Source organism: Microtus pennsylvanicus, chromosome 5 (genome assembly GCF_037038515.1).
Source record: "Microtus pennsylvanicus isolate mMicPen1 chromosome 5, mMicPen1.hap1, whole genome shotgun sequence".
NCBI lineage: Eukaryota > Metazoa > Chordata > Mammalia > Rodentia > Cricetidae > Microtus > Microtus pennsylvanicus.
Genome location: NC_134583.1, coordinates 66,980,557 through 67,007,177, shown reverse-complemented (window position 1 = coordinate 67,007,177; position 26,621 = coordinate 66,980,557). Strand labels below are relative to the sequence as shown.

At 52.7% G+C, this 26,621-nt stretch overlaps 2 protein-coding genes across 7 annotated transcripts in view; one reads left to right on the top strand and one right to left on the bottom strand.

The window, feature by feature from the left end:
* The window catches only part of Gsg1l (GSG1 like), a 195,192-nt gene extending 185,795 nt beyond the window's left edge, over positions 1-9,397 (top strand). The window contains exon 7 of the mRNA XM_075972157.1: positions 6,607-9,397. Coding sequence (XP_075828272.1) covers positions 6,607-6,704 — 98 coding nt within the window. The 3' untranslated portion in view covers positions 6,705-9,397. The remainder of the gene's footprint in view (positions 1-6,606) is intronic.
* A 3,341-nt stretch (positions 9,398-12,738) lies between these two features.
* Positions 12,739-26,621, bottom strand: part of Katnip (katanin interacting protein) — a 173,824-nt gene continuing 159,941 nt past the window's right edge. For all 6 annotated transcript variants that reach the window (XM_075972153.1, XM_075972156.1, XM_075972150.1 and 3 more), the window contains 9 exons: positions 22,578-22,743; positions 21,404-21,561; positions 20,298-20,362; positions 18,819-18,929; positions 16,776-16,915; positions 15,333-15,434; positions 14,652-14,809; positions 14,477-14,565; positions 12,739-14,056 (listed from right to left, as the gene is read on the bottom strand). In XM_075972153.1, the coding sequence (XP_075828268.1) occupies positions 13,998-14,056; positions 14,477-14,565; positions 14,652-14,809; positions 15,333-15,434; positions 16,776-16,915; positions 18,819-18,929; positions 20,298-20,362; positions 21,404-21,561; positions 22,578-22,743 (1,048 nt within the window). In that variant the 3' untranslated portion in view covers positions 12,739-13,997. The remainder of the gene's footprint in view (positions 14,057-14,476; positions 14,566-14,651; positions 14,810-15,332; positions 15,435-16,775; positions 16,916-18,818; positions 18,930-20,297; positions 20,363-21,403; positions 21,562-22,577; positions 22,744-26,621) is intronic.

Sequence of the window (26,621 nt, the reverse complement as noted above, 5' to 3'; positions counted from 1 at the left end):
GTCAGGGCTCAGTCGGTGCCCCTGCACCTCTGTGTGTCTCCCGCCGCTTCCTTTCCGAGCAGCTACTCTGACATGAAGAGTTATATAAACTTTCTTTTACTTCTGACTGCTGCCAGGGTTGCTGTCTTCTTCCCCTCCGTCCTTCTATGATACAGAAACTGCCACTGTCTTTTTGCTCCTGGGGAGAGGCTGCCTTTGAAACCCACCTTTGGGGCTTTTCAGTGCCACCAGCCCACCAGCTAGCTCAGGAGCACATCAGCTGTGACATTTGACGGAGGCGATGCTGCCATCCGATCTGGGTGTCTGTGTCGTCCTCTGGGGCAGTCGGGGTTGCAGCTCCTGGCTCCTGTCAAGTATGATGCCCGGGACAAGTGTTTGATTTGCCAGGTGTGTCGGAAAGGCAAGGCTCCGAACGAGCTTGTTGCTTGCTGGGCGCAGAGGCAGCTGGTGGGACCGCTGTCTGGATGGGCTTTGTCTACAGCTGCCCTCAGAACAGCAGAGCGAATTTTAAGGGAGATTTTTTTTGTGGGCCCAGAGCAACTTGGCGTTTTGATTAGATCAAAATCAAATTCAATAGAACACTTCCAGTGTCCCTCCTGTTATTAAAATGGAAGCAAACCAGACCATATTTTCAAAATAAATATCAAGGCCAATTTGCTGGGCACAAACGGGCATGCAGCCTGAGGACCTAGGAGACCTGCCATCTGGAGGTCAGGGGTCCCATTTGGTATCACACTGGGGTGGAGAGTTGAACAAAGAATGATCTGGGCTCAAGCTGGGGTTCTGCGTTTTGTATTGAGGCAGCATCTCCCTATGTAGCCCAGGCTGGCCTCAAACTTGCAAACTTCCTGCCTCCACTATCTGAACTGGGACGACAGGTGTGTGCCCAATAAGTCTGCCTTCCAAACAGTTCACCTCTGCCGGTGGGGCCCACTGGTCTTGGACCCAGTTCAGAGCAGTTCTTGCCTGCAGCCGTCTGCCTGGGGTCACAGGCTGGGCCACTCAGCAGCATGAAGGTGGGAATCTTTGCTTCAGTCTCCTTCATCCATCTTCATGAAACATCAACCTGACCTCATCATCCCAGCTCCAGAGCCAGGCCCCTCCCTGCCTGCGGCAAGGGTGGCGCACAGCACTCCCTAGAAACCTCTTCCGTCTCGTCTGTGGCTCACTCTCTCTCTCTGAGCCCCTTACTAACTGCTTATTTCCACTGTCTCCCTACCAGAGTGTTGGTATTGCCAATGCAGGACCCCATACCAACAGTGGTAGCACAGCGTATCCCCACAGCAGGTCCCCCTGCAGTTCTGGTAACGATTTAACCTGCTTGGTCCCTGTGAAGTCAGAAGCATCTGTCTTGCCGTAAAGGAACTTGGCTCTAGAGACAGTCACAAGCCTGACCACCTCTAAGCTAGCCAATGCCAATGCTTTCCTATTTGTATGATGTTTGTTCCCAGGTAATAGTATTCTAGCCATGCCTGTTGCCAAGAAACACTTTGGGATTCTCATTAAAACACAGGCTGCTGCAGCGCAGGACCAAGCACAGATAAGGCAGGAGGATTACAAGTTTGAGGCCAGCCTGGGTGACATAGTGTCTGGCTATGTCTCAGAAGCCAAGCAAACAGAAGAATCTGTACACTTCCCTGGAGAGTCAATTCCTTGGCTGGAGAGGTGTGGAAGCCTTGCTTGTAAAGTATGATATGTCTTGTGACAGACTCCTAAAACCTTAGAGATGGGGAGAGTGGGCCTCTGCACCTGGTGCCGTCACCCCTTCTTCTGTTGCTGTGCCTTGCTTATCTTCCCCCAATGGGAAGATTGCTGGGCACTCACACCTCTTAAACGCTTTCCAGCCTGCCAAGCATCTATCTGATACCTTGTCACTTCTGCCTGAAATGATTTGTCCCTGCCCTCCAACAGGGCAGTAAATAAACAGCAGTAGAATCTGGAGCTATTGCAAAGTCCACTTGCTGTGTCTGGGAATGGCCACTACCACCTGGCATCCCTGCATCGAGAGCTGTGTGTATCTCCATGTGCTACCGTCTGCTGCTGCGGGAGTGAAAGGATGGACATGTCAGACTCCCATTTCCATGACAAACACCATATAGAAGCAGCCTTTGGGAAGAAGGTTAATTTGGGCTCATGGTTTCAGAGGTGTCAGTCCATGTCAACTTGGCCCTGTTGCTGTGAGCCTGGCTGAGGCAGAGGATCATGGTAGATGGACATATGGGGGAAGAGTCACTCCTTTTGGCAGCAAGGACATAGAAACAGTACAGGACTAGGGTCAACATACCTTTGAATGATTTGCCCCAGTGACCCACCTTCTTTAAGCAGGCTCCACCTTCCCCAAGTTTACCCCTCCCAATAGTCTATGCAGATTTTTAATTCATCAGTGAATTAACTGGACACATTGGTCAGGGCCCTGGTGATCTAATGGTTCTGGAAACACATCCACAAGCACCCCAATTTCTTAGGCATCTCTCAGTCTAGTGTATCGACAATCAAGATTTCATGGTACTTGTGAGTCCAGGGTTTAGGGCTCAAATCCCAGTGCCAACACCTTGGACAAATTATGTTCCCAAGGTCTCTCAGCTCTGAATGGGTGCAGCAACAGCCAGTACCTACCACACAGGGTGCAGATCATAGGAACTGGTCCCAGGTGACAGGGACAGCTGTGCTAGGGCTGCTGCCATCTCTTGTAGCTGTGCCTGTCTTTGTCCCCTCCCTGTAAGCATCTAGAGGGCAGGCAGTCATTCCCATATGTGCCTGTCTCACTGGGGACATGCCTGAAAAAAAAATCCAAGGGATTGGTGTTTCTAGGGAAGATGCACCAAATAGACCCAGCCTGATCTCAGGTATGAGGAAGGGAGCAGGGTCAGTGATAGTTCAGAGGCATAAGGTCCCCGACACAGCACAAACACCCTCCACAGACCTCCCCTCCCTCTCACATGGGTCCGTGTAAGCCTGTTCTTTGTCCTGAACCTACATCATTCATTCAGCAGAAGTACCATCAGCATGGAGGCAGTGGCTAGGAGCCCACCGTGCACACCAGCAGAGCTGGCCTTTGTCCTGCTGTGACAGGAGGAAATGGGGACTGAAATTGCCGATGCCACGGTGCATCTGGAGCCCCCTCATGGTAGTGGCATATGGAGAGTTAGGGCCACACTGATGTTGGCTCATTTAGAGCGTGACAGTGTCTCTAGCTGCTGGGTCACCAAAGCCAGGTGCCTCAACATTAGCCTTAATTTCTTTCTCCATCATCCCCTACACATTCTATCTGTGTCTGTCTTTCTCTCTTTATCTTTCTGTCTTTCTCTTTCCTTTACAAGGATCTCATGTAACCTGGGATGGCCTCAAACTCTCTACGTAGCCAAGGATGACCTTGAACTTCTGATCCTCATGCTTCTACCTCCAGAGAGATGGAATTATAGGTGTGTGTCCCCATATCCAGTTGACACGGTGTTGGGGATTGACCTCAGCAAGTGCTCTTCTAACTGAGCTACATCCTCAGCCCCGCTAGGGCATGAGGTTAGCTTGAGGTACTAGAGACTAAAGGGCGGCCTTGAGTCCTAGAAGGTGGATTTCAGAACCTCGGACAGTGGGTGCTGCACATTCTAGTCACCCCCACCCCTGAGAGAGAGAGAGAGAGAGAGAGAGAGACAGACAGACAGACAGACAGACAGACACAGAGAGAGAAAGAGAGAGAGAGAGAGAGAGAGAGAGAGAGAGAGAGAGAGAGAGAGAGAGAGAACTGCTTCCCAAAGGCCCCAGGCTCTCCACTAATGTAGGCAACTATAAAATCCACTGAATCAGCCACTTGTCCACCTTTGGAGCCTCCTGCCCACATTCTACCAGTCACAGAGCAATTCTGGGCAAGTCAGTTCCCTTCTGAGTGCCCTAGTTTTCCCATGCACACATTTCTGGAAGCATTGACATCCTTGGTCTGGAAGGGCCTCCCACCCTGATGAGCTCATGCTGTACTAGCAGATGTAGCCTGATCCTGTGAGCAAGTCCTGGGGCAGGAAGATGGACCTTTGTGCCCTCAGGAAAGATCAAAACAGGTATTGGCACAGAGGGATCGGGTGCTTGGGCTGGAACAGGTCAGATGTTACATGTGTCCGTGTTTTGATATCAGTTTAAAAGAAAGGGTCTGTGTGTGATGGCCTTTAATCCAACGTAATTTGAGGCAGGAGGATCATAAAGTTGAGGCTAGGTTCTCAATACAGTGATAATCTATCTCAGTGTATCCCAGGAGAGAGAGTACAGGAAATACGGGATGAAGGTAGGGATAGTGTCCAGTGACACACCAGAGGGCATTTCCAGCAGAGGACAGGGTATGGGAAACCACAGGACAGGGTCCACAAAGACAGGCTGGGAAACAGTCAGGCAGCACAGGCAGCCTCCCTTGGGTGAAGTTGGGCTTTATGGCCTATAGTATCCCTGAGAATACTTTAAACACGCTAATTGTCATCATGTAAAGCCAGACAGTTTTATTTTAAAATCAGAAATTTCAGTGTCTCTGAACCTTCTGGAAGATCTGAACCCAGATTTCCTGTGGTAATATTGTCTGAAGTGCAGCAGGCTGCTTCTGTCCCCACTTGCGGCATCATCTTGGGTCTAGAAGCAGTGCTGAGCTGGGATCCCCAAATCCCAGCACAAGGCCTTTGTGGCTGAAGATGCTCTTCAAGTGAAGGAACCAGGAGAGAAGGAGAAAAGGGGGTCAGGGAGGGTTTGCCGGGCTGATGAGACCTAACGCCAATGGCTCTGGGTCCTGAGCACCTTCTAGAAGGTGAGAGAATGAGGGGAGCCCCAGTCCATGATGGGGGTGGCCACACAGAGCGAGGGGTCAGAAAGCCTCATTTTATCCCTGGGAGTGAGATGAATGCTGCCTGCTCCTCCTTCAAAACCACAGAACCACTTTCTCTGTTCCCATTTGCCGTTCTGCCTGCTGGCCCCTGTGAGAGCAGTTACAGTCATTTCTAAAGACTCATTTAGAAAAACAGCCAAAGATTTCTATGCACCAAATATTTGCTTCTCATTAGAAGAGAGAGAGAGGGAAAAACAAACAAACAAACAAAAAAAACCCAAACACCTTTATGTTGGCAACAAGCTCATTCAAAGACTGCAACTGTTTTGGTAGCTGGGGCCAGAACAAATGTTCCTCCCCCAAGGCCAAATGATTCCAGAATGTTTGCAAAATGTTTTTCACTCCTTTAAAAAATGTACAGCAAAATGTACAAAACAGTAACATTAAGGAATATTAAAAACAGAAGGGGAGAAAAGCCGAAAAAACAAAATGACAACCTCCTCATGCCTGTACCAACTTCTGCGTCCAGAGAACAGCACTGAATGGCCAGTGCCTTGGGACGGACGGGCAGTGAGCTCTGTCCTGAGAGGTTTGCAAGTGTCTGCTCAGAATCTCATCCTAATGGGTTCTCTACAAGAGCCGTCTGATCCTGGAGGATGCCTCCGTATGCTGGAGCTCAGAGTGGAAAGCACAGGGACTCTTCATGGAGACGGTTGGAAGCACTGGCCTGTCTAGCTCCATATGGCTGCCTCACTGACCCAGCTGTTGAGCTGGGGTGGACCTCTGTCCCCTCTTAGATAATATAGGAACAGCATTTTGGTCTGACAGGCAGGGGAGGATGTCAGGGCAGGCTCCTCCAGGATTCCGCTGGATGGCAGGTGCCGGGACACTGGACAGTGGTCCTCAATGAGTGACAGGGATGGCTTGGGTACATCAGAGGGACTTCAAAGAGGCTCCTGAGGGAAGGTGGGGTAGAGCCAAAAGAGCTAACTGGGCACAGGAGGGAGTGTGTGGGATGGGGAAGGGCTGTCCTTCACCTTTCCAGGTCTCTAAATGCAGGGCAGTGGCAGGGGTTGGGTGGGGACAATGTGTTCAGGGTTAACTTGGGCTTACTGATACATACTTACTATTGGGGTGGGGCACGAAACCTAGGGGGTATGGAGTCACCCACTCCTAGTGCCTTCTGGCCCACACTCCTTCTGAGGTGCCTCCGGGCCCACGAGGAGCATGGCTTTGATGGTTGGATGGAAAGGTGGAGAGACGGTAGTGTAAGGAACTGGGATGGATGGGTGGGTGGGTGGTAAATGGGGTAGGGAGGACTCCGTGAACCTGCTGGGAGGAGGGTTGAAGGGACAGTTGTAGGGAGTGACTAGATGGTATGGATGGGAGGTCAGTCTGATATGCACTGTTGAGCCTATGAACACACACACACACACACACACGGGTAGGGCAGACAGGGTGGGTGTGCCGGTGGATGCAAGGGTTAGCACCCCAGTGTCTAGATCACAGCAGATGTGGGTATAGAGAGAGAAGTGAAAGGAAATGATGGGCTGCAGGGGGCTGGAGGGTGAGAGGGGCATGCGTGGGTTTGGGTGGGTGAGCAGGCTGTGTGCAAGGGGGCTGGTGGGATACACTGGCGGGCAGCAAGCACAGGCTGGGGTTCTGTGTGCTGGGAGTCCGTGGACGGTGGTGGACAGTGCAGCGTGGTGGGTTGACAGGAGCCAAAGGAAGCTAGGGCTGGGCCAGAGGCCAAGGTGGCAGAGGTGGAAGACAGCCACTGTCAGTAATGTCTGCCTTGTCTCTTGCAGGGCACCAGCCACACATGGGGGACTCCTGGCCACGGAGCGCAGCTCATGAGGCAGCCGAGCTAAACCGTCAGTGCTGGGTCCTGGGGCACTGGGTGTGATGTGACCCAAGCCAGCCCCTGCCTTTCTGCCATCGCTGGCACTACCCCTCCCACAGGACATGGAAGCCTGGTGTGTGTGCTGTGGACTCAGCTCTCCAGTCATGGAGACACCAGGCCTATACTGCCACCGCTGCCTGGGTCTTGGGGCCCCACAGACGGGTCAGGCAGGCCAGAGGGACTGTACGGGCTGCACAGAGACTTGGAGGCAGCAGCCACCGCCACGCTTAGAGCCCCACCCAGCTGGGAAGCCAGGAAGGACATGGGCATTGACCATTGAACGCCTGACACCCACGATCAGACACAAAGCCAAGCAGATGCCCAGAGAGGCAGGGCCCTGTGGGGACAGCCAGCAGGCCTTATTGATGGAGAGGCAGTGACTGCCTCTGCAGGGGTCACAGCAGGCACACAGCAGGGGCTCAATAAATACTTGTTGAACCTGTTCTCTTGCTGTGTGTGGGCTGGCTCCCTCATCATCACCCTGCCCTGGAGGTGTGAGCCCTGGGCCCTGAAGTCAGGGCAAACATCCATCGATGGCCTGCAGTGGTCAGGCTAGAGACAGGTGGGCAGAGCACCAGATTCCTGAGCATGGCCGGAGGAGCAGGCCAGGAGCTGGAGAGAGCACATGTGTTCGGGAACCTCAGCAATGTGACACCACCCTGACTCTGGGGATCTTTTACCCTGTGTCTATGGCCACTTTACATAAAAGTTCTGGCTCATCTGCTTGGTGAAAAACAATTCCTGTCTTGACCGTGAGAGTTTGGGGTCCAGAGAGTGAAGTTTCTTGCTTGAGATTAGAGCTGACATGTGGGAGAGTGAATTTAAATCAGACTCGCTCCCAGTTAAGTCTCCCAAGAGGACCCATCCTGCCCTGAAGGATTTCTAGAGATTGGCGGAGCGAGGCAGAATGTGGTCTTCTCCAGCCGTTACCCACCCACCCACCACCCATCCATTTAGCCAACATTCACCCACCGTCATCTATGCACCCACTCATCCATACATGATCCATCATTTGCCCAGCTCCCATCCCTGTACCACAACCCATTTAGCCAACATCCATCCATACATTTATGATCCATCCATCTATTCATTCATCCATTTAGCAGCATGCATCCATCATCACCTATCCAACCATCCATCCCATCCACCCATCCAGCATCCATCTACCTGTCCATCCATCCATTAACCATGAATAAGATCATCCATCTCTCTGTCCTCAATTATCCATTCACCCATGATCCACCTATCCATTATCCTCCATCGCCATTCCTCTTGTCAGTTATCCGCCCATGTACCAGCCGTCTTCATCACCCAGCTACCCATCCGTGCAACTGTCTGCATACAGGTGTCTTCTACGTGCCCCCTACTGTGTGCCACTGAAATGTCCGGAGAAGCAGACAAGTGATGAAAAGGGAGATGACAGCTGTGCGTGTGTGTATGTGTGTGTGTGCGTGTGTGCGTGTGCGTATGTGTGTGCGTTTGTGTGTGCGTGCGTGCGTGCGCGCGTGCATGTGTGTGCGTGTGTGTGTGTGTGTGTGTGTGCTGGGTGTGGTACCCGCCCTGGGGTCAGGCTGCCTAGCATCAGGTCCTTTCTCCTCAGCCCCAAGGGCCTTTCCCTACAGATGGGAGTCTTCACTCTATCTACCTCTTACAGCTGCTGGAGGGTGACACAGAGTCTGGATCATGGAGAGCACACTGCCATCATGTCAGTGAGGGGAAATGGGGCCATAGGGCTGAGGCGGGCCTGTTGGAGACCACCTGAGTGATTGATAGGTGATGAAGGGAATGACACCCAAGCCATCTTGCTGGTGTCAGGTTGTGGAGGGCAGAGCAGGACAGGAGAGGCCTTTCAAATGGTCCAAATGACAAGCGTGTAGGAAGATGGGGCTGTGAGGGTGGCGGGAGGCTGGAGAGAGGACTAAGAGCTTCAGGAGGGGCCCATAGTTCATCCTGAGGACAGCTGGGGGCTCTGAGCAGAGTGGGGCTGGCCAAGGTGTGTAGTCTCGAAAGTCACCCCAGCTCTAGGCTAGAGCAGATGCCCAAGGCGGGACTCCCAGGTCCTTGCAGGGCACTGAGTGAGAGAAGGTGCTATGGCTGAGCAGAGAGGTTGTGGAGGAAGGTCAGGTGTGGGAGGAGGGTCAGGGGCCAAGAGGAGGGACTGGTGAGGGAGGAGGACATGGGAATGCAGAGATGAGCGTCTGGGAGTAAAGGGGGGACCCCACACTTCTGTGTTCATGCGTGCTGTGCTCAGCCACTCTGAGGGCGCCTCTCTCCCACTCCGCACTCACATGATTGGTGTGGGCAGCTGTGGGGGAGACGAAGTTGGCCTGGGCAGAGCCCTGCACAGCTATGAAGGCACCAGAGGGCCAGCACGGGGAGCTGCAACACTGGCCTTGTGCGAGTGCGAGCCACTCTGAGGGATCCTGAGCGATCCTGGTTGAGAATCTGGCCCACCACCAGGAACCTTGTAGGTCTTGATGGTGTCACTCATGGGCCCCAGGAGGCCCAGGAGATGATTTTAGTTGCAAATCTGTCATCTGTTTTAATAGCTGTGTCTATGTAAATGTGTATTAGAAAACTGTGTGGGCGTGTCCACGCTCCAGAGTCAAGCGTTGCGAGTTAGAATGAACCATAATAGGCATTTCAGTAAAAAGAGCTGGCTTAAAGAAAAATGCTAAATAAATAATCATGCAAGTGGTCTGTGATTATGGTATGTGGGTGATCGGAATGGGGGCCATTGTCAGGAGGGAAGGGAAAGAGAATGAGCATGGGGCCAGGAGAAGCGGCTGGAACCCAACTGTCCCCCAGTACAGCAGGAAGGCTGCTGGCTAGAGAAAAGGAAGCAGTTCCAGGTTAGTGATGTCATGGGTCTCACAGTCACCTTCTGAAGGGTTTTCTTCCTGCTGGGAGTTAACACCACTGTGTGTCCTTCTTGGAGCCACAACCAGGAGGTACCATCTGGTCTGAAACCCGGGAGGGGCCCCAAACCACCCAGAGTCCAGGAAGGGAGGCAGAGGGCTGGTCTGAACGGGCTTAGCATCGTTGTTCCACACTCTGAGCTGTTATCCTTCCCAAGTCTGGACCATATCTGGGCACTGAGCTTCAGAAGCTGACCTTGGCCAGGCTCACAGTTTACAGAGACCATGCTAGGAAGTGCACAGCATCCATACCTACGTTTGGGTACACGACACAACCCCATCCTCAGACTAAGGCTGCAGGCTCCCTGATGCCCTCATCTCAAACCCATGGCAGTTTTCCCTGGCCAAAGCTGATGGGCAGGTCCCAGTCTCCACTTCTTCCCTGGTTTGTGGTCTTGATGAGTGGGCACCCTGCCACCCCACCCCCACCGCAGCACCCGGACCCGGTCATATACTCATCTCCTAGGTAATGGAAATGTCAGCTTGATTCATGGGCCTTTGCTGCCAGGCCTGAGGACGAGGCTGGCAGGAGCCGCTGCTGCAAGGGAGGAAGTGAGGGCTGCACCAAGCATCCTGATGTGCACTTGGACAGGCCTGGGTGTGAATCCTGCCCCGTCGCACACTTGCATTTGGCCCCCTCTGAAAGGAGTCACCAGAGGACGTGCACATGTGGAACACAGCTGCACACGGTGCTGCCACGGGGTAACACGGCGGAGAAACATACCATCCCAGGAGGTTACCCACGTAACCCCATACAAGAAAGCCACAGAGTCAGGAGGGCTGGATGCAGACCCATAGGGAGCACAGCTTCTGTCCCCTGGCCAGTCCTTCCTGGACGACTCTCCACCCCGCTCCCACACTATCACCTTCGCTTTCCTGGAGGACTGGGGTCTGCTGATGGCTGTGGATCTAGCCAAGCTGTGTGACCAGGAAGAGGGAGGAAGTAGGCCAAGCTGCAACAGGGCAGCCTGGGGTGTTTCTCTTCCTCTCCCTCTGCCAGGGAGGGAGCAAGCTGGGTGAAGAGTCTCAGACTGGTAGAAAGGGGACCGTCCTACCACAAAGACAGGGGTAGGAGTGGAGTGGAGGGTGGCTCTCTGTCCAGTCAGTGGCTACGAGACGCTTTTGGAGCAATCAACTGAGGCAGAGCACATCCTGGAACTCAGGGGCAGGCTTATTGTTCCGGGAAAGAGTCCCTGCCAGTGATATCCAGCCTGAGGTCTGTGCATCCCGCTCTTAAGTCTGTACATGAAATGATGGTCACTAGGAGACTTGGCTGAGTGTCTCCTGAGAGGGATGCACTGTGAGACCCAAGCTCTGGGTGCTGGGACAGCTCCTGGAAGAAGGTGCCACTGCTGTGCAGGGGAGCCTGGGTCAGGGCCTAAGCTCCATTGAGGTAACACAGCCAGGGTGGCTCATGAGAAGGTGCTTTGGATTGGGGAAGAGAGGATGGTGGAACCCAGGTCTTCCTGCCACAGAACCATGCCCAGCATGCAATGTGCTGGGAGAAGGGCACCTACAGCAAATTAGGACCAGTGTCTACCCCCACAGGCCCAGCTCCCTGGCAGAGAGCCAGCTTCAAATATGTTGGCTACCATTGGTGTTGTTGCTGTTCCTATGAAACAAGGCTGCCAAGAGCTGCCCGTATGCCAGGGCTGTGAGCTGAGAGACAGCCCTGGGCACTAGTGGGCATGCAGCCCTCTCCAAACTCCCCAGCCTATAGCAGGTCCTCAGGGTTGGGGCTTCCTTGTGAACACTGCTGCCACACACCTGCTCCTTCATGTGCTCCCCAACTTCATCTCCTGGCTGCGAAGATGAAAGCCAGCAGAACAAAGGGGCCATGGGGACATCTGAAGAGCACTACCCTAGGCCATTTCTCCATCTAGCCTCACTCGCCTAGTCTGGTTCTGGGCAGCCACAGTGTGAACACCCTCACTGGCTCCATCACCAGATGAGGCCGCTCTGTACATCCCCCCAGAGGCAGGATCTGGGCCAAGCAGGGTCTAAGGGACTGGGTGGATCTAGGGGACAGCCTGGCCAGTGTCTGCCCCACAGGACAGAGGCCATGCTTCTTATCCACAACAGTGTGTGGATGAGTTTGAGTGTGTGTGTGTGAGCATGTGGAGGTGCAGAGCCCACGCTGTGTGTGTGTGTGTGTGTGTGTGTGTGTGTGTGTGTGTGAGTGTGTATGGAGGTGCAGAGCCCACGCTCTGTGTGTGTGTGTAGGTGCAGAGCCCACACTCTGTGTGTGTGTGTGTGTGTGGAGGTGCAGAGCCCACGCTGTGTGTGTGTGTGTGTAGGTGCAGAGCCCACACTCTGTGTGTGTGTGTGTGTAGGTGCAGAGCCCACTCTGTGTGTGTGTGTGTGTGTGTGTGTGTGTGTGTGTGTGTGTGTGGAGGTACAGAGCCCACACTCTGTGTGTGTGTGTGTAGGTACAGAGCCCACACTCTGTGTGTGTGTGTGTGTGTGTGTGTAGGTGCAGAGCCCACTCTGTGTGTGTGTGTGAGTGTGTGGAGGTACAAAGCCCACACTCTGCAGGGCCCGTGCTCCTCACCAGTACCACAGCTGGGTGGTGACTTTCTAGAGAACTGAGGTCACCTGGGTGTAGATGTTCGCCTCCCCCTTCCTGTCCAAGAGCAACTGAGTCCTGATGCTATGGACCAGCCATACTCTTCTGGAGGAAGTGGGTAAGAACAGCAGGTGGAGGATGACCCTAGGAATCTGAAGTCGCCCCAGATGAGGCCCTGTAGTCAAAAACTCCTACGGGGCTGTCACCCTGCTGTCCAGCAAGCAGTCACCTGAGGATCTGTGCATTCATCAACAGCTTTCAAAGTCGTATGCCCTGGGAAGGTTACGCAGCTTCTCTGTGCCCCAGCCCCTTTATATGTAACATGGATTAAATGATTAGTGCCGGGTGTGTAATGCATGCACAGTTTCCTGGTGTGGTAGGTGGACACGGCAGAGAAAATGGGTCCAGGGCCACGTCCCCACCTGCAGGCGTGGAAGCAGAGCTCAGATAGGCACATGTGCGAGTTTTCAGCAAGCCTTAGATCAACCGTGGCGTACAGCTGGAGGCAGCAAAGGCTCCCTCAGGCTGACCCCATCCAGTGTACCACACTCTATTCTTAATAACATTTTTTATTGATTTTGTTAAGAAAAAATAGACATTTATTTGAGAGTTAATGCTTGTACCAGTGCCTTCCCTCCGAGACTGCATTTACACACTGTTTACACACTTATAAACACCCACCAAGGATCTGCAGGGAGCACACCAAAGTCACAGTCTTGGGTGGTCAAAAAAAAAAAAAAACCTGTGTCCACCCTGAGGATTAGAAGTTGGATTCCTGTTAAAGCCGTGGTCTTAGCTTCCTTCTAGGAGCTGGTCTGATGGGCCTCCTGGGAGGTGTGTGGCTCATCTGGGAATGAGTGGAGGAGCCGGGGGGCCCTGGAGGCTACAGAGATGATGGATTCTCATCAGAGAGGCAATCCTATCTGCACATCAGCTGGCTTCGAATAAAAACATCTGTACAGCTGCTGGGTGTTGCCGCTTGGAAGCTTTTGTGCTTCTTGGTAGCATCAGAACGTACTGAGCTCCGTACCATAGCACCGGCCCCACTGGGCCGCAAGCCAGGAAAACAACAGATTAATATTTGGAACCAGAAATTACCCACTGCTGGGAGACTGATTGGGTCCCTGATCTGAGCTTGTTCTATAGATGTACATGCAGGCATGGGGCTCTGGGCTGCAGGGAGAAGGGGCAAGCCTGAGCCCAGGTCCTCCCAACTCTGACGTGTGTGTGTGTGTGTGTGTGTGTGTGTGCGTATGTGTGTGTGATGGGAGGAGAGGCAGGGGCTGAGGGCAGATTTCAGCAAATACTACAGCTCACTTCCTCTCCTAAGCAGGACCGAGGCCACCTAGGCCTGTCCCCTCCAGGCCTCCAGAGGCACTGGATAGGTGAGGAGCTGTGGCACAGCCGGCCTTTCAGCGTCTCTGTTGCCCTTAGTGAGCAGGGCTGTGCAGCGAGGGGCACTGGCCCCAGGGTCATGTACTGAGTTCTGGCCTGGATCAGGAGCTGCCTAGGACTGGGGTGCCACAGGCCCTGCTCTTACGGACCTCACAGGAGAGGCACAAAGAGGAACCAAACCAGGTACCCCTGGCTCCCAGCAGCAGCCCAGTGTGGCCGGGGGCAGCTATTCTGTTCTTGACCCTTTCATCTGACCCCCAGAGTTCCTGAGGCTGTGATTAAAGTCTCCTGTCTCTTCACACTCTTTCAGCCCTTGGGGATCCAGCTGGCCACCCCTGAAGTGTGAGGAACATGGGCGCTGTCCAGGACTGGTGACAGAACCTAGCCAGCCTGGAGCGGCTCTCCCTCCTGTCCCAGTCAGCACCGCCAACGCCTGGAGATCTCCTTCTCACGTATGCAGGTTTTGGGGCGTAAGGCTGTGGAAACAGGACACAGGAGTGAGTTACACAGTCCCTGAGAGCAGACATAGACCTGGCAAGCCTGTGTTCTGGGCATCCTTCATGGCCTATCCCATGCATGAAGTAGGCTCTACCATGGAACCCATAAGGCCTTTGTCTATGCTACTAGACATCCTTTAGGACCCAGATCAGATGCCACCTGTCCCAGGAAGTCCTCTTCTTGGTGCCTTTTCCTGGTTTCCCACAGTGTGCCTTGCCCTTCCTTCCTGGTCACAGGGAAGGCATACAGCCAGAAGCTGCTTGTTACTCTGGGACAGGTTCCCAGACGGAAAGAGGTATTGAGCAGGCAGGACAAGCCAGTAGACTCTGATGCCTGCTTCCTCTCCACCCAGACCGAACCTCTGACAGGGATGTGTAGGGCAGAGACATGCCACCTGCCTGGGTCCGCAGTGCCCGGCTTCCTCCTCGAGGTGGTAATGACCTGGTTTTCATTCGTCATCTGTATGTCCTGGTCTTCCTCTGCCTTACTGCAGGAGAGGCAGACAGAAGGCCCATCAGCCTCCCAGGCCAGGTCCCTGCCACCCATCCTCATTAGAGCTGGTCAGGGGTATACCTGATAGTGTGTTTCTCCTGGTGACACGAGTCAGTGTCCTCGGCAAAGAGGATGGTATGGTGGGGCACGGTAGGCTCACATGTGGGCAGGATGCCCCCAACCAGGTGACTCACCATGGCAAGAATGCCATTGTACACCAGCAAGTCATCCACCAGAAGCTAAGAGACAGAATAGGAATGAGGCCCCGCCCCTCCTAATTCACCCCACCCCTCTGCTGTCCCAAGCCCAAGCTTCACTGAAGACCCATGTTGATGGTAGGCCCGTCCCCACACCAGCATGAAGGACACATGCTGTCAGCGTGGACTGCAGGCTTGGAAGCTGAGGCTCCAGGAATTTCACAATACTGGGTGACCAACTCTAGAGATAGAGGCAGACTCAATCTCTGGCCTCCATGGCTTCTGCTCTTTCCCCCTGGCCACCCAGGTGCCACTTAAGGCTGTGTGATTCTAGAGAGAGCCCTGAAAGCAACACCAAGTCCAGGGCCAAGTTCAGAGCTTGCTTTGGATTATTCCAAAGCTGTTCTGAATTCACAGTGGGGTGGCTGATTTCCCTGCTCCGGGGGACCAGGCATTTCCAAGGTTGCAACTGGAGACAGAGACCCAACTGCAGCAAATGGTAATTGCCCACAGCCCAATTCCCAGAGAGCACAGTCATCTCCCACACCAGCTAGTGAGGACTCACGCCAAACTCCTTCACCCCTCGCTGAGGTGTTTTCGTGTAATTCCACAGTTTGATCATTGACACAGTGGTGGGCAGATCGAAGATGACATACACCCGGTTCACCTGTCAGAGAGCAAAACTAATTAAAGCAGCTGTGTTTGGAAACAGAGCTGCAGGCTGGGCCCAGGGCACCAGGGCAGGAAGCTGGGCCCCAGATGCCAGTGGCAGCACACCCCTTGTGGGAAGCTTCAAGTTCCGAGGTCTCTTCTCCTTAGACCCCATTTTGAGTCCAGTCACGTGTGGTTGCGTTTGGAACAAACTGCTGAGCTGGCTCTGGGAGGGCCTGCTGCCTCCTGCTGCTGTGGCCCTCATTTAAATCCTGGCGGAGAACTGAGAGCAGTCTGGCCTTCTGTTCCTCGGGTCAAAGCCCAGGGACAGTCTCCACCTGCTGAGGCTGGGAGCATCTCCCCACCAAGCAATGCGCATGGTCCTGACCCATTTATCCTTTCCAAGAGTTACAGAGGAAAAGCCAGAGTCCTCTGGCCCCGGCACCATGGTTTCTTCTAGCCCATGTCTGCCGGGGAGTACCAAACCGCTAGCACTCAGCCTCAGGTCAGCACGAACTGAACAGTGCAGCAGGCTCAACATCAGAAAAACCTCCCTCCTCACTTGGAGGGCCAGTAAGTTAAAGAACTGGATGTGAGGTGAGTCTAGCTTGCGGAGAGCAAAGACCTGGAGACTGTGATGGCTGGGTGGGGGCTCCTTCTGCTCAGACTCTTAGATTCCCACTAGGAGAATGACAGTGGCCAGAGAAGGGCAGTGAACAGCTTTTGGTTGGGCTCTAAGGGCCACAAGGGCTGTGTGTACCCCTTTACAGCAGGGGGCCAGGCTGAGGGGTTGGCCCTGTGGGAGTTGTTCCCTCCTCTAAGAGGAAAAAGTCATTTTATACTGAGTTACAGGAGAGGGGCAGGGACCCTGCATCCCACCATGTTCTGCTGACAGGCTCTGCTCCTGAGGTGGAGGGTGCTGGTGGCCAGTACCCTCTCCTGGACCTTCCTCCCTCTCTGCGATGATGGATCAGACCCACTGCAGGTTTGAGAGCTAGGAAAGAGTCAGTGGTAAGAATGGCTGACTTGGCTGATGGGGGCCAGAGCGAGGGCAAGATGGCCACGCTGAGGCCTGGGCCATGTGATATAAGGAACAGAACCAGGCAGAGGAGAGTGGAAAGGGAAAAATGCCACAGTGGAGTGGGCTTCAGAGGCCTTACAAGAAGAGGCAAGAAGATGCAGAGACCCTGACTTCAGGGTCCCTGGAGCTCCTCACACATCTGGTATCTTTTTGAGTAAAGTCCACAGAGTAAGAGAAGGAACTGTGGGCCTGGAAGGGTCACACACGAGCTGTTAGTCACAGCTGGCACCTCTCTGGTGGCTCCCAGAGTCACTGGGTCCGGGGGCAGGTACCCACCAGACCGGGCAGGATGGGGGCCAGCCACATGTGCCTGCCATCACTGGTGTCGTTGACTTGGTCAATAAGCTTGTCAGGGGTTCGCACGTCCCCGCATACACCTTCAAGAGCGTTCACGCTGTCCGGAAAGGCTGCAATGTCTGAGGTGTAGGTTAAGCTGTCGTAACCCAAACTCATACACTGTGCACAGTGTGTCACCCTCAAGGCAGCTGTCAAGCGGTCAGCACTGTGTCTCAGGAGATGCTGGGCTAGCGTCCTACATTTTAGCAGGCTGGGAATGACAGTGAAAATAGATGCATTCTATTTTTGTTTTTTATGTTTGTTTGTTTGTTTGAGACAGGGTTTCTCTGTATCTTTGAAGCCTGTCCTGGAACTCACTCTGTAGACCAGGCTGGCCTCAAACTCACAGAGATCCGCCTGCCTCTGCCTCCCGAGTGTTGGGATTAAAGGCGTGCGCCAACACCGCCCAGCATATTCTATTTTCTAAGAAAATGGGGTTGTGGCCAAGGAGAAGGGATTGTGTGTGGGAGCTAAGGGGTCAAGTTCAAAGTCAGGGCACACAGGTGGAATAGCTGGAAATGAGGGACTTGCAGAAGCACAGACAGGGATGGTAGTGCTGCCACTGCTCTGAAATATAGGCCACACCCACTTGGGCAGGCAAGTGACTGGCAAATCACAGTCTTGTCAGATCTGCCACCTTGGCCCAACAGGAGCTGATTAGAGCAGGGACCTCAAAGCACATGTGCAGAATCTGGATCTGTCTCTGTCGCAGGAAATCTCAGGCAAGTCACTGGGCACTACCTATCCTGCCCCTCACCTGTAACAGGCACAAAACTTCTGTGCTCTAAGATGGGCAGGAGAGCCTCGGAGGACACTGGCTATGAGCCCTCTTGGTAAAATTAGTCAAGTTTAGAGATCTGGGAGCCATTCCCTACATTATGAGGAAGACACCCAGGTCCCCAGGTAGACATAGGACACACTTTGGAGCTAGGCTGGCATTTCCCTATTTGGAGGGCCAGAGATCACACACTCAAGGATGCTGACGATAAGCAGGCAACAAAGAAGACAAGCAAGAGATTTAAAGCTTTACAACTGGGCTCTGTGACCTGGGGTAAACAGGTCTCAAAAGTTCCACCTCTGGACAATGAGGATTCCAGAATATTTTGTTCCCAAGATTTCTGTGGGTGCATGGGTTTTGTCTCCCAATGCCTGGTACAGAAGTCCCCAGGAATCACTGAGTTTGGGGGGCTGACAGACAACAAGAGCCCCAGGAGTCAGCACTGAGGGAAACTGAAAAGGCGTCCATGAGACCTTTGGTTTAGTCGCTGTCACTCTGCATGACCAAGGGCCTTGTATGGGCAGATCTCAAGCCAACTTCCAGAGGCTGGGATTGCACCAAAAATTCCAACAACCAAACTGAAATCCTTCAGAACTCTCTGGGCCAATCAACGGCTCCACACGGGCACATCAGGAGCAAACGGCCCCCCAGTTAATACACTCCTCTCCCACCGAGGTCTGCTGCAGACTGTCAGGGCCTTTAGAACACCAGGTGTCTGTGCCCTCCAAGGGCCTATGCTTAGCAGGGATCTCCCTGCACTCTCAATCATGGGACTCTAGTCTGCAGAGAACCGGTTGTAGGTACCTTTGTAATCATGTTAAGAGCATCTCTAAGGGTCCAGTGGCATCATACTGTATCATCTAACTTCCATCACCACCCCTGCCACCACTACCACCATAATCAACTTCAACATTGCCATCATTACCATCACCGTCATCATCATCATTATCAGTAGGTCTTTTGTTTTGTGACAAGGTAATCCAGGCTGGCCTCAAACTCATAGATACCTGAGGCGTTCACCACCAAGTCTGACCTTCATCTGGTCTTTTGAAATAGGGCCTTGCTATGTAGTTCAGGCTGCCCTCAAGTAGGGAAAAATCCTCCTGCCTCCACCTCCTGAGGGCTAGAATTACAGGCTTGGGAGCCTGCACCGGTCTGCCAGCAGCATTTCCCATGCCGCCTCCTGCTCCCAGGAGAAAGGATACTGTTCTGGGACAACGGGATCCTCTCCCCATGCTCGTCATACAGCTCCAGCCCCGTGAGGCCGATGTAGTAGGGGTCACCCCAGCTGGACAGCAGCTGGAATTGGAAGATGACTGTGCTATGGTTAAGGAAAAGAGAAGCTCAGTTTTCCGGAGAAGGCCACACAGTGGCAGAGGCGATAGGGGCTCTTCTTGTCTGTCATGGAAGGGTCCCTCTCCCAGGGATGGATGTCTGTTAAAAGGAACACAGCACCACACTTGCCGCAGTCCCTGCCCTGGGTGGACAGGAAGGAGCCGTTCTAGGAGCAGACAGGGTGGACAGATGGTTCTGGTGGGACTCTCCTGCCTTGTGCCCCCATCTGCCCGGGAATAAAATGATTAGAACAAGATACCTCTCCTCTGTGTCTTTCAAGTTCATGGGAATAAGCACGTTAGGGGTGGGGAAACAGCCTCAGGTCAGCAGAACGATTCCTCCTGACAAGGTCCTTGTGCAAAAGGTGATGCCTGCCCCCCCTTGGATCTTCCTGGTCCTCAATTTCTAGAAGCAGGAACAGAAGTCCTGGGAGCCCAGGAACATCCCAGGTAGTCACAGGCAAAGGCATTGCTTCCTTCCAGATCTGGACACCTCTGGAGAGACCAAGGCAAATCTGACCTCTCTGACTTCTTTTGTTTTTTGCATTTAGCTTTTGGATGATGTGGGAGTGTCATATATTAATCTGTTGATTTCATTGGTTAAGCAATAAAGAAACTGCTAGGCCCATTGGATAGGCCCACCCTTAGGTAGGTGGAGTAAACAGAACAGAACGCTGGGAGGAAGAGGAAGTGAGGTCAGACTCACTCTCTCCTCTCCGGAGCAGACGCAGGAGAGACGCCATGCTACCTGCTCCAGGGAAGACGCACGCTATGAAGCTCCGACCCAGGATGGACTTAGGCTAGAATCTTCCCGGTAAGCGCACCTAGGGGCGCTACACAGATGATTAGAAATGGGCTAAATTAATATGTGAGAATTAGCCTAGAAGAGGCTAGATAGGAATGGGCCAAAGCAGTGTTTAAATGAATACAGTGTCTGTGTAATTATTTCGGGTAAAGCTAGCCGGGCAGGCGGCGGGGGCTCCGCCGCCGCCCATATTACTACATTTGGATTTTTTTCTCTTTTTTGAAGAGACATTGTCTCTCTAGGTAGTCTAGGATGGTCTAGTACTCATGATCCTCCTGCCTCCATCATGCCTGACTCCCGTGATTTAGTTTATGTGGCTGGGAAGTGGGGCTGTCATTGTGGCCTGCTCCCAGGGCCATGTTTCCCTGTCATGCAATGAGGTCACACTAGGAAGGGGGGGCTCTTGCTGCCTCTGTCCCTGCCTTCTCCCTGCCAGCTCTCTGGGTCACCTGTCTCTTTTCCAGCCCCTCTCAGCTGAGCCCTTTGTGCCACCTTCCTTAGCTGCACTTTCCCATGAGCACTCCAGCCGCCAAGGAGAAGGATACAGCCACAGGGCATGAGCGGGGCCTCGTAGTCCATGCTGGCTCGCTCCAGGCTCTTTGAATCCAGCCTGGGAAGAGACCAAAACAGCACCGTGAGCCCTTTTGTTCCAGGGTCACCGAGACACTCCTCAGCCAAGGACTGCAGAGGCGCTAGTGTGAGCTCCCATTTACCCAGAGGAGAGGCTGTGTGTGGGACAGTGGGGGATGCAGCTCTCCTGTTATAGACCCTTGCAATCCTCAGAGTAGCCTAGAGGTGTGTGTGTGTGTGGGGGGGAACGCATGGATGAGGGCACCCGGACAGAGTGGTGAAGCCACTTAGGAAAGTCATGCAGCTGGTGCGTGACTGGGTGAGATGTGCCTCGGGGTTACTCTCTGAACCACACCCCCTGCTTTCCCAGAGGAGTGGAGTCTGCTAGGCTGAGGGCTGGGTGCTGCTGATAGGGCAGGGTGCCTGAGTGTGACAGGCCATTTGAATGGACAGAGGTTGGGCGGCCTTAAACGGCGATCAAGTTGGCCATAGCAAAGGCCCTGGAATGTAGGCAGGATGGGGATGCAGAAGAGAAAGGGAATGGAGGGGAAGCCCTGAGCATTGCTGGCTTCATGATCCCCAGTCCAGGCTGCAGTTTCCACTTCTGTGAAATGAATATAAAATCCCAGCTTCCAACCATAAATTCTAAGAGACAGGAAGATCTCTGTGAGTTCAAGGCCAGCCTAATCTACACAGTGAGTTCTAGGCTGGCCAGGGCTACAGAGACAACTACTACACTGCCCTCCCCTCCAGCTTCTTTACAGCCTTCCTTGGGCTGTGCTATGCAAAGATACTGTTAACAATTTTGCCATTGGGGAAGGGAGCTCTTTTGTTTCCCTATTGTGGCCTTTGGTGCTCTGACATTGGGGGCTGTAAATGGGTAAAACTTACTTGGTTTCCACCTGGATGCTGGATACTAGGGCCAGGATATCCCTGCAAACCCAAAGAGAGCTTCCCACCTGCTCCTTTTCTGGATCGGGACTGGGGAAGAGAAGCTGTTTCTAGACAATACACGTGGCCGCAGCTCCAGCCCTGAGGATGCACGCAGAGGACACTGGTGGGCCAGCCCACACTCCCTCACCTCCTGGTGGGTGCCGGTGACAGCCGGGTCTGCAGGTAGTCCCCAAAGAGGATTTCTTGTGCAAAATCAAAGTGACAGTTGCCAGGCCCCTTTCGGATGAGAAAGCCTTCTGCGGGAGACACACACAGGCCGTCCAGGGACACGTGGGCGATTTTGACCTAGAGAAGGAGACACAGCTTGCCTGAGTCTAAGACAGTGGATGGCTTTTCCACCACACCAGGACATTGGGCCAGGCCTGAGTTCCAAGGACAGTCACGTTCCATTTTGGACACAAAACACCTGGAGTAAGGCCCCTGCCCAAAGGATACTTACTTGTGTATCCTATGTGTCTCAGTCCCAGGGGAGGCATGGGACTTGGTGCGGGACCCCAGACATCAGTGGCTGAGCCTGTGGCAGTGCGGTGAGATGGTCAAGGGTACCACCTCTACAAGTGCTGTGCAGGCCTCCAGCCTCCATTCACCTCCCTCCCCATCTGGGAGATGGGCACAGCTTCCCTCTTTCTACCCTCAGCACCTAGCAAGCCCTCTCTAGGTACATAACAGAGACCCAGCTGGTCCTTCTGACAGGTAGCAGCACTGTGCTCACTGAGAGCTTGCTGAGTGCACACAATCACACATAAGTGCACACACTGTCCAGGCAGGAATCTTCTAGCCATGCTGCTGGGATCCACCAGCACACTGCAAGGGCTACATACATTCTGAGGCCACTTGCCACCCCTGCCTTTTCTCCAGCAACTGAAAGAGAAAGTGGGTTCTATGCTTGGCAGATGGAGACCAGACTCTAGCTATGTAGTTCCCAAGAGAATGACAACTCTTTCCCCGCCTTCTTAGCACGCTGAGAGGTGGGGCAGTAAGAGGAGGCAGGATGAGAACCCGATGGAATGAGAAGGCACACAGACTGCCTCATAGCACCTTCTCCAGTGCTCAACGGACAGCAGGCCGACAGCTGACACGACAACCCTGGACGGTGTGGGAAGGGGCCCCACAGTCACAGGAGAGGCAAGCCCTGCAGTTCCCCAGGCTGCCCTGTGTGCAGGAAACACAGCTTGTTCTCTCCCTGGATGTCACCCCCTCCATTTGAAAGGTTCTGGAGGATTTATGCTCCTCTCCAGCACCCACACCAGCCATTCATCATGCTGCCTCCCTGACAGTGGCTTCCGCTCTGCCCGGCTTACCCCTCGGTAGGTGTCCTCGGGAGATTTATTGTAGTTCCAGAGGCGCAGGCCAGCAATGCTCTGGGCTCTGTCAAAGTGGATCATAACCACATGGTCCAACCCAGGGGAAAAGGGGATCAGCCACATGTGCTCATCCTCGGTGGTGATGTTCATGCCGTCGATTAACCTGCAGGCAATGAGGGCAGGTCAGCCAGGTGGTGGGAGGCCTCAGAAAGTCGCTTCCCTCACCTACCTGTGTCTTGGGAGGTGGGTGAACAGCGAAGTCAAGCAATGACACTTAAGAAGGGCTAAAAACAGTGTATGCTCATCAAGGTGCTGAGCGGCGCTCATCCTCACCAGGCTAACACACAGCTGTGTCCCCCTTTGGAATTCCTCAGCCCAGTGGCCGCAGGTTGGGAGACTTCTGCTAATGATTACATCCACATGCCAGGAAGGGTGACTGTAGAAATGAGCTAAACACAGAGCTGTGATGCAGGCACCCTAAGATGTGCTGTGGCTAACAGGAAAGTACAATCATGAGATGTGGGGTGTGGCCAGGCAGGCAGACCACAGCAGCCAGGACCAGCTCCAGCTGGGAATGAGGTCAGAAGGGGTGCACTGTGGTGGGAGGTGGGCCTTTTCTCTTTTGTCCAAACGTTCTGAAAGATGCAGAGGCACAGTTGAGGGAAGTGATCCCATCTCTCTTGGTAAGGTCTCTAAAACACAGGAAACTCGGCAGACCTAGGCTAGGGACAAGTGCCAGAAGAGGCAGGTGGCTCCATGCTTGTGATGAGCCAACCTGCTTGGTAGCCACAGGTCTGAGTGCCCCAGGGAAACCCCAGCCAGCAGGAGGGGTTTCCAAACCAGTTACCTCAGCCCCATTGCATCTGTTCCTGCCTCAGCCTCTTCAGCCTGGACTCTAACCTTTGTCCTCTGTGTGGCATGGCGACTTGGAGACCTGGCCCCAGAGACAATCAGCCCCACCCCACCCCACCCTTGGGGGCCACTGTCCTGTGAGTGACTCAGGCTGTGGCCACAATTCCTTTATCTAAAATCAACTTTTCCCCTTACCATTTGATAGTGTGCAGTTTAGAATAAATCTAAGTGTTCATCCACGGAGGTAAAGCGTTCTCTCGCCTGTGCTCTAAAGGCTGTTATTAAATTGATGGATGGTGTGTCTTACAATTGCTGGCATGTTAAAACTGAGGAAATTCGGCAGGCCAACCCTGCTGTTTGTGAAGGAAGCTGGCTATTGCAGACTGCTGTTTCCTTCCAGAGCAATTACCTCCGTTCTGGAGACCGGCTGCCAGTCTCCAGAACCCTGTTGTAGGGTTTGGGGAAAGGGGACACTGGAGATGGATGGCAGAGAGGTTGGCAGCAAAAGCAGCCTCCTCCTGGGCAATCAGCTGGTTCTGTCCCGAGACACCCAGTAGTAACAAGCCGTTCTCATGCTAAACTGGGGTCTCTAAGCACTATGGCCACCACTAGGACCCTGTCACTGCAGGGATATGGTGGAGGCCAGGTTGGGACAAGAGAGACAAGAGGATCCTGGGTCATCCTGTCACATCAGAAGGCTGGGGAGCGTGGGCACTCAGTAGTAAATGCTTGCCCTCCATGCCAAAGGCTCTGGGCTCCATCCCCAGAGCTTCAAACAAATGAAAATAAATATTGCAAACAAATATATAAATGGGCACAGGCGTTCCCAGAATCTAAGACCATCAGCAAGGATAAAAACAGAAGAGATGGCTTAAAGGCAGCAGCCTCCATGCCTGGCAGTAGACGGCCAACAGAACGCAAACTCAGTGGCATCTTTGGGGATTCTCTGTCTCGTGTTTTGTCAGGGTGGGATTTTTGTTTGTTTGTTTTTAAACCTTACAGGTCCTTTGCATATATATTATGGCTTCCAGTTTTGTGTTTTTATAGGATTTCTGTGTGAGAGAATGTGTATGTCTCTGTGTCTATATGACATTCTTACGCTTATCTTTGGCTCTTGTTGGTTTGTTTTGTCCTGTTCCTATTTGTTTTATTTTATTTTTATTCTTTAGATCTGGATGGAGGGGAGGCAAAGAGGAACTCAGGGGATCTGGAGGAGGGGAACCATAAACAGAATGTATTGGATGAAAAAATCTCTCTCTCTCTCTTTGTTTTTGTTTTATAAAGACAGGGTTTCTCTGTGTAGTCTTTGTTGTGCTGGACAACTCACTCTGTAGACCAGGCTGGCCTCAGACTCGGAGATCTGCCTGCCACTGCCTCCAGAATGTTGGCATTAAAGGTGTGTGATACTATATCTAACTGAAAAAAAATCTATTTTCAATAAAAGAAAAATATAAAAACAAGCATGAGAGAGATGAGTTGGTGGTATGCTTCTATAATCCCAGGTACTTGGAACTGAAGCAGGAGGATCCTGAACTTGAAGTCTGGTTGGTTCACTGTGAGACCCTGTCTTCAAAAAAAACAATAGCACAGGGGCGGTCACTCCTTCAGAGTGAAGACAGCCTTTAGAATGGGAAAAATGTTTATTAGTTACATTAATTTTATATGGGATTAATATCAATATACATAAATAACTACAAAGGTTAAACACCCTAAACCCAAGCCATCCAAACAATAAATGGACTTACGAAATGAGTAGACAATTCTCAAGAGAAGAGAGACAAAGGGCCAACAAATATTTGAAAAATCATTCAATATCCCTAATGATCACAGAAAACTGTTCTGAGAATCCATCTCACCCCATCAAGAAAACAAATGACAACCAATGCTGGGGAGAATGTATGGAAAGAGGACCCCATTCCTGCTGTTAGGAGTCATAGAAATCATCATGGAGGTCTCCCCAAACCCCAAAAATAGATCTACCATATGACCCAGCTCTAAGTCTCCTGGGTACATACCCAAAGGACTGAAGGTCAGCATACCAAGTACTTGTACATGCGTATTTACTGCTGCAGAACACACAGGCAGGAAACAGACTGAGTTCAGATGTCCACACAGATGAATGGGTAAAGTAACATGGTGCATACATGCGATGGAATTTGTGCATCCATAAAGAAAAATGCAACCATCATGGTGCATGCAGGAAAACCGACACAGCTGGGAATGCTGAGAGAAACAAGCCAGACTAAGACAAATGCTGTGTGTTTCCTCAAATATGGAGCCTAAAACTCACATTACATATGGGGGTGCATTTATATTAAAAAACTAGAAAGGGAATAGCTGGAGGGAAGGGAGAGATCTTAAGATGGGGAAAGAAGCATAATGGAACACTTGAAATAGGGCAGCCGAAGCAGCTTAGCTGGGAGAAGAAAGGAAGCTAATCCGGAAGGGTGAAGAGAGGGAGGTGGGGGCAGGGAGGGCTGGGAACAAGTGTAATGATGTGTATGAAGTTACTTTAATGACACCCGTTGCTTTGTATTCTAACCTAAGAAATAAAGCAAAAGAAGGAAAATGAGAACAAGAAGTCCCCAAAGCTCGAGGGCTTTTCAGCCAATGGCATGCATGGCTCCCTGGGCCTCAGCTCAAGCACACAGGCTACAGGATGGCCGTCTAGCGGCTCAGGCACCACTACTCACAGGCTTAGGTGTGACAAGGACATCGAGGGCGTGTTTGCCTTTTCAAGAGCTTCCTGTTTAGAGGTATGCACAGAAGGCTTTCAAGACTGAGATTACGGTTGGGGTTGGACAGGAGGCTGTCAGGGTTTCTGTGGGGTGGCGAGTGGATGACAGGATGGGTGCGATGGGCAGGTATGGGTTTCTCCTGTAGTTGGCTGGGAGCAGTTTGTAGGCTCAGGATCTACAGACCAGGGTGGCCCCAAGCAGTCAGTGGCAGGAGGGGCTGGAGGCCACAGTAAAGAGCCATCTTAAAGAGACAAGAGGACACAGGCAGGACAAGGAGGTGCAGTGTGATCACCTACTCCCAACCTGTAATCATGGGGATTATCGTCACAGTTCTATGGATGAAGAAACTCAGGCACAGGAGATGCCAAACTCAGCAGTTAAGTGCCAGGCTGAAGTATTCTGTGACTCATGTTCAAATCCTGACTCCACTTAACCAGGCTGGGAACCTGTG